This window comes from Cyphomyrmex costatus, unplaced genomic scaffold (assembly GCF_001594065.2).
Source record: "Cyphomyrmex costatus isolate MS0001 unplaced genomic scaffold, Ccosl1.0 scaffold443, whole genome shotgun sequence".
NCBI classification, from domain to species: Eukaryota; Metazoa; Arthropoda; class Insecta; order Hymenoptera; family Formicidae; genus Cyphomyrmex; species Cyphomyrmex costatus.
Window position 1 is genome coordinate 18,109 of NW_017278673.1, and position 8,042 is coordinate 26,150.

Genomic DNA, 8,042 nt, shown 5'->3' on the forward strand with positions numbered 1-8,042 from the left:
AGAGAGAGAGAGAGAGAGAGAGAGAGAGAGAGAGAGAGAGAGGACTGGATCTTAATATTACATTTTTTAAAAATTATTAACAAATAGTTTAAATTGTTATGATTATAAAGTAAGTTTATAATAATTAAATGTTTGTCTATTATATGACTTACATGTAAGCCGGAGATCCAACCATTACTTTCCATACAAGAACTCCATGCCTAACGTTCATGTATTCATAATATTGTTGCATCTCATTTAAGATTTCTGGAGTCAGAGTTTGCATTGTGATGCCCATATATCTTCTCCTTGATGCATCTTTATGTAACACATCTGTAAAAGTAATATACGATATAATCAGTATTTGGTATATAACATTAGACTAAATAGTACAAGAGTCGTACGTTTTGACCTGGTAATTTTTTGACAGTGTATCGATTTGAAATTTTCACAGTAGGTAGGGAATAGTCTAAGGATCAAAATCTATATTATGCCGTAGGGCGCTTTCACCCCGGGGGTGATTGTCATCCCATCTCGGGGGTGGAAATTTTTTATTACTTTTTTACCACAGGAATCGATAGAAAAACTAATTCTAAGCAACAAGTGTTCTATACATTTTTTTTGTAAAATTAATACTTTTTGAGTTAGTAGGGACCGAAAGTATCAGTTTTTCACAGAAAAAATGACCATTTTGAATCGGTTATTCGCAGCTAACTCGAAAACGATGCATTTTATCAAAAAAAAGTGTAGAGAGCAAAATTGTAGCTTTTACAAAAACAAAGAAAATTTCTGTATGACTAATAGGAACCAAGCTACGGCTTCTTAAAAGTAAGCTCTTCTTCGTCAAACGCTAAATTTGAGTTTCAAAGTCAAATAACGGGAAAAGTGTGCATTTTTATAGAAAAACTTATAGAATCTTTTTTAAAGTATATAAAAAGACCTTTCTTTTCCGTTTTTAGAAAAGTCTGTAGCATAAAAATTGAGCGAGTTATGATGAAAATAATGTCGGTCCCTACTATTTTCATCGAAAAAAAATCAGCGAAAACAACCCCTAATTACCACCCAAATTAAAATTAATCGTTGCCCTTTTACAGTTGTCTTTATTTATGTATTATTAATACATTTTATGAGTTTGACCGGTCTAGAATGCTTAATTTTGAAAAAATTGGAGGTAAAAGTGAAAAACGAATTTCTGTAATTTCGTGAAGAATGCCCTTCTCTTCAAAATAAGTCCAAAACTACTGGAGATGCGTAAAAAAAGCTTCAGTATCAAATTGTAGCTTTTTTAATTCCAAACATTTACCCTTCTTGTACATTTTTTGTACGACAAAAATTAAGTGAGATACGGACGTTGAAAACATGTATATATACGAGCACTACCTTGCTTACATTTTGTATACTACGCATTAGACAGTTACATACTCACTTACATCCATTCACACTCGAACACATATGCCCATACAATATATGTGTATGTGTGTATATACACACCTGCCTATATGTTCCTTTTATTTTTTTTTCTATTTCTATCTATGAAAGTAGTTTTTAAGCATTGCAATGTCATAAGGGGTGGTTTTTAAGGGTTAAAAAGTTACAAAATGAAATTAGTAATATTTTAAGCAGTAACATTTTAAACTTAAAACGCTGTGATAAATTATTGATTTTTTGAGGGTAAATAATTTTTTTTTTTATTATAACCTTACTAGGGGTTGATTTTTAAGGGTTGAAATATTCTGAAATAATGTTCCACAGCGTCAAACAATTATTATTCAACTCATCTGAACCAAATTTTACTCACCTTAAGCTTTAATATATAGATTTATAGATTTTGGCAATAAGGGGTAGTTTTTACCCCTAAAAAATGAAAAGCGCCCATCGGCATAATATAGATTTTGATCCTTAGGCTATTCCCTACCTACTGTTACAATTTCAAGTTAATCGATGCACTGTTAAAGAATTGCCAGGTTCTGCACTATTCGCAGCTTCGACTCCTGTACTAAAACTAGCAATTTTTTACTTACCTTTGTTTTTTCTACGTTGTTCCGCTTTCTTCAAAAATTCTTTCGCATAATCTATGGGTATAGCAAATGAAATCCCGGATGTCACTTTCATTGAATTTATGCCTATCGCTTCTCCATTCAAATTCACCAATGGCCCACCTGAATTTCCAAACTAGAAAAAAATGCAACTTAATAGTCACATAAAATATGATGTTATGCTCAATATTCATTCCAAAGCTATGGATTATTAATGATTACTAACAGTGATTGCTGCATCTGTTTGAATTAATCCCATATTTCGGCTATTTATACCAAGTTCTTGACTTGGTCTATTTACACTGCTCACTATTCCGCTTGTTATAGTGTTGCTAAGATTCAATGGAGCACCAATAGCCACTACAAACTCTCCAGGTCTGAGGTTAGCCGAAGAACCAAGTTTCATTACTGGTAGATTGGTCTGTTTGATTATAAATACAAATTAGCAATACAAATATTTAAGTATCAATATTTATATTGTATTAAAAAATGAATAATAAAGTTACCTTATTTATTCGCACAGTAGCAAGATCACTTTGTAAATCAATGTCTTCTACAATTCCAGAATATGTACTACCATCATAAAGCCGTACCTGTATAGAAGAATAAGAGCTATAAATATAATTTCAAATAAGAATAATTTAAAATTATCTCGATATTAATATTACAGTGATAAGAAGAAAAGACATTTAACAATCAGTTAAACCTTATTTAAAATTATAAACATCAAGACATAAAATGTAATAATAAATACTAAGATAAATAATGAGCATATACCAACCACTACACTGGATCTTTTTTGTGAGAAATTGTCTTTAATATAATTCAATTACATAAACGTTTCGGTCATAAATGTGATCATCTTCAGTATAAAATTAATTTTAATATATTGCGAAGAATATTATTTAATTATGGCGTTTCCTCCCAGCTTCCACTAGTGGACTCATCAGTAAGGCATTGTAGTGGAAGCCTACCTTGTACGTCTGCAAGAGTTATTCAAACGAGATTCTATATAAAGAGATATAAAGAGAAGGCGGATTGACGTAGTAATATTCTTCGCAATATTTATCCATAGTAATATATGTATTACTCCCCCCTCCCAATTTGCGCGCCGAACAATCGTCGGTCTTGAAACGCAACTCTAATGATCTGATAAATATGAAATATGGTAAGAATTTACACATCTTAATGCTCGTGTTAAATTAAAAATATTATTTTTCAGATAAAGTTGCGTTTCAAGACCGACGATTGTTCGGCGCGCAAATTGGAGGATGGGGGTAATACATATATTACTATGGATAAATATTGCGAAAAATATTACTACGTCAACCCGCCATCAGAGGTCTATCGATATTCGCAAATTCTCGCAAGTTCTTTAATACGTGTATATCTGTTTATATAGAATCTCAATTGAATAATTCTTGCAGGCGTATAAGGTAAGCTTCCACTACAATGCCTTACTGATAACAGTAGTGGAAGCTGGGACGAAACGGCATAATTAAGTAATATTCTTCACAATATATTAAAATTAATTTCATACTGAAGATGATCACATTTATGACGGAAACGTTTATGTAATTGAATTATATTAAAGACAATTTCTCACAAAAAAGATCCAGTGTAGTGGTGCTCATTATTTATCTTAGTATTATTTTCAAACCATGTATAATCAATCAATATATTTGTAATAATAAAAATAAATTACAAAATATTATAACAAAATAAATTTTTAAAAATATAAATCAAGAAACAAAATATTACATGTTTCGGCCATTTACAATAATTCGGCCATCTTCAGATAAAGATGATAATTAGTAGTATACTGTTATATACTACTAATAGAACGAAAATGCTGAGACACTGGAAGATCGCCTCCCACTATGCATGATCCAAGAGTTCCTTGTACCAGCGATTTTCAGACAATTTGTAATGTTTTCATATTCATATCACTCAAAAAAGAAACCTTCCTCGTTCATGTGACAAACCATCGCAAATGTATCAATCACTTTGAAGTATAAGATGATTCGTGTAAAAATTACATATGAAAGAATTAAACATTATTATATATATATATATACATGTGTAAAAAAATAATTAGAAATTGAGAAATTTTTTAATTGATGTTAGATAACTATTGTCGAACTATCTTACTGTTAATATCAATTAAAAAATTTCTCAATCTTTAATTATTTTTTTACACACATATATATAATAATGTTGAGGATGGCTTCTTTTTTGAGTGATTATCAAGACGTTACAAACGGTCTGAAAATCGTTTGCAAGGGACTCTTGTGTAATTTATAATGGGAGGCAATCTTCGGTTAACTGAGCATGATTTTCGTTCCATTATTGTTATATACTACTAATAATCATCTTTTTTATCTGAAAATGGTCAAATCACATGGCCGAAACATGTAATATTTTATTTCTTGATTTATTTTGTTATATTTTGTTGTCATTTATATTTATTATTACATTTTATGTCTTGACGTTTATAATTTTAAATAAGGTTTAATGGATTCTTAAATGTTCTTTCTTCTTATCACTATTTTTGAAAGAGAAGAGTCCTTTATTATTTATCATTTTTTATTAATATTATAGTGCTTTCTAGGAAGAGCAACGTAGCTCTGCAATCATTTCATTTTTATTTAACATTGACAGACAACAAGGATGTAATAATTCACTATATTACATCTCTCCTTTTGCTGGAAAGCGCATCCTTACTTATGGGCAAGAATGTTTGAAAAGGATAAGAGAATTCAGAGAATTTACCTGTATCTTCATTGTTGTATGAGGCTTATTTGCTACAACATGAGCATTTGTCAATATTAAACCATCCTGACTGATGATAAATCCTGATCCATTGCTGGTAAGGATTGGCTTCCCTGAGAAATAGTCTATTCTGTTATATAATCAGAAAGTAAAGAGTTAGTATATACCTCAGCTATTATAAACACATCCTAAATATAAAGATATAGACTGTATTCAATATTTATTTGGTCGCTTATATATTTTAAGGGTAAATATCTAGAAAAGGGGAGCCCCCTCCGATGATCTTGACCTTGACATATGTTGTCAAGGTCATGACCCTGAGTAACCTCCCGCAGGTTTTAGGTGGCGGTCACTGTCCGTTAAAAAGTTATTAACAAAAAAAGTTTCAAAATTAACATATTTCTCGGAAATTATACATATTAACGTATCATTTCTGCCATATATGTATTATAACAAGTACTATTTTATATCTCCTTCTGTTTAGAAACGTTAAACTTTCCACGCAAAGTAACTCTCACCTCCCCCAACCCCCTGCGAAGGGGCACACGACTTCTACGATTGTACTGTTGCTATGATTGTACTGTCGGGGCAGACTTCTGTCGACGGTATGGGTGCGGAGGGGTGGCCGAAGGCCACCTCCTTGCACCTGTGTGTGTGTGCGTGTGTGTCTGCCCCGAGAGTACTATCATAGCAACAGTACAATCGTAGAAGTCGTGTGCCCCTTCACAGGGGGTTGGGGGAGGTGAGAGTTACTTCGCGTGGAAAGTTTAACGTTTCTAAACAGAAGGAGATGTAAAATAGTACTTGTTATAATACATATATGGCAGAAATGATATGTTAATTTTGAAACTTTTTTTGTTAATAACTTTTTAATGGACAGCGACCGCCACCTAAGACCTGCGGGAGGTCACTCAGGGTCATGACCTTGACAACATATCAAGGTCAAGATCATCGGAAGGGGCTCCCCTTTTCTAGATATTTACCATTTAAGATCAACATCCTGCCTTATCATTTATTAGACATAAAACAACAGATCTACATACAGGTATACACTAGTGTATACTTTTAAAAGTTAAAGTGAAATAGATAGGTATGTTTGGTACTTTTGGCTAAAACAAGAAAAAAGTTCTCATATTGTCTAGTACAGAAATAAAAAAACAGACCTAAAAACAGAAGTACTGAAAGCGTCCAAAGTAAACGTGGTCAAATCGCTCATTTGCTACAAAGACATAATTGAAAAACCAAAGTTTTCTAAGAAATAAATTTGAATATTTTAAAATATTAAAATTTTGTAATATTAATTTAAAAATGCAATTTTAGTATAATGACTGATTATAGAGAAATTATGGTCAGAGTAGATATTTGAAATATTTTTACTAGAAAAATAATATTCATAAAACAATTGTATTTTAGTGGTGCACATGAAAATGTTTTGTACTATATATTTCATGGAAATGAAAGTATTTTGTATTTCAGTATTTTAATAACAAAACAATGAAAGTCTTTTATATTTTGTATTTAAAATACTAGGATTGATAATTAATCTTACTATTTAAATTACAAAATACATAAAACTTTCAATCTTTTGATTTTAAATACAAAATGCTTTCATGTGTACAGCTGAAATACAAAATAAAATACACTCTTATTGTAAAAACTGTGTTTTAAATAAAAGTATTTCAAATACATGCCTAGTTCTGATAGAGGTATTATCTCTCACATTTCAAACATGTTCTTTCTTATCTTCTTCATATTGTCACTTTTTTGTAAGTAACTAAAAAAATGACAACTTTTAGTTGTGTTATTGTAGCAAATGAGCAATATATATAACGCCATCATGTGTCAAACGACAAATTGTTACCTACTACCATCCCTGATCTCAATGTACACAACAGCTGGTGCAGATATTTCTACCGCGTCCGCTATAAAATTAAACTTGTCCCTTTTCTGGTTGCCATCAGACAAAGAAATGGCACGAACGGAAGGAATTGGGATGATCAGATTCTTTATTCCTTGCTGGATGTTATCCCTCCAGTTATACAAGGCATAGCCGAGACTTGTCGCCGCAACAAACGCGGTACAGGTTAGAAATCTTCTAGCTCCATCGCTGAACACTATTCGTTCATGCTGCAACTGCTGCTGCTGCTGTTGCTGATGCGAGTGAAACGTCCGAGTTCCGGCGTATTGCTTGGCAAATACGAAAGTCGCAAGTCGTAAGACACTCGAGTTGTTCGCTCTCGCCGAACAAGTCCATCGCACACGCGAACAAAGAGACGCCATCTTCAAATTGCTTAGTCTGTTCGGTTGCTTGCACTTTTTGCACTTCCCATCTTCGCTTTCTCTCTTTTTAACGCCGAATATATATCTATCTCATTTTAAGTGCAAAATTATTTGGGGATTTCATGCAACACGAACAGACATATTGGTCGTCGCGTTCGCAAACTGAGGGTGCGCTCCCATGGGATGCGGAACTGCGGATACATGGGGTTCGTTCCACTTAACGTTTGCAACGATCGCGTGTATCATCTCATCCTTACTTAATATTCAATTACAAGAAGGACAAAATGATCCTCGCAAGCGTTGCGAACGTTAAGTGAAACGTACACATGGTATAAAAGCCTGATTTACATCGTGCACTTGATACGCGTATCAGGTACTATATTCGTATCAAATTCGTACTATAAACATTTAATACGCACGATGTAAACGCTGTCGGATTATTTTGGTACGAGCGTATCAAGTAGGAGTATCGTACTAAACTGATACGCGTATCAAATGATACAAATGGCGATGTAAACGCATGAAACACATTTAATACACGTACCAATTCTTTCACGATGTAAACCAGGCCAAAGACAAGGGTATGCTCAGGCGCATGATAGTTCCAGACAACCAATCAGAAATGTCACTCAGTGTACATACATACGTCACATTAAGCGGCAAATTCAAAATGCATTTGCTTAGTACTTCTACATACAGTATTGAATTACGGTATTTTCTAATAAGATTGACTTTAAAAACGTGATTTCTCGCCGCTAAATTCAAATAATTTATTCTAATACGTATCACAAATAATTTCAAAAAATAAAAAAGAAATCATCTTCCATTATATAAATTGTGAAATAATTTATATAAAGGAAGGTGATTTTACACTTTTAGTAACAATTAATACTTTTCTTGAAAAGCAATTCACATTATTTATTGTAGAAATACGCAATTAGCAAAAAACTTTCATTGTGCTCTCTTTACAAAAAA

The 8,042-nt window shown here is 32.4% G+C and overlaps 1 protein-coding gene across 1 annotated transcript in view; it reads right to left on the reverse strand.

The window, feature by feature from the left end:
- HtrA2 (HTRA2-related serine protease) overlaps positions 1-7,067 on the reverse strand; it is an 8,430-nt gene extending 1,363 nt beyond the window's left edge. Inside the window, exons 1-6 of the mRNA XM_018544485.1 lie at positions 6,649-7,067; positions 4,788-4,917; positions 2,522-2,608; positions 2,242-2,436; positions 2,001-2,151; positions 153-312 (exon numbers count right to left, since the gene is read on the reverse strand). Of these exons, the coding sequence (XP_018399987.1) occupies positions 153-312; positions 2,001-2,151; positions 2,242-2,436; positions 2,522-2,608; positions 4,788-4,917; positions 6,649-7,067 (1,142 nt within the window). The remainder of the gene's footprint in view (positions 1-152; positions 313-2,000; positions 2,152-2,241; positions 2,437-2,521; positions 2,609-4,787; positions 4,918-6,648) is intronic.
- Between the last annotated feature and the right edge of the window lie 975 nt (positions 7,068-8,042).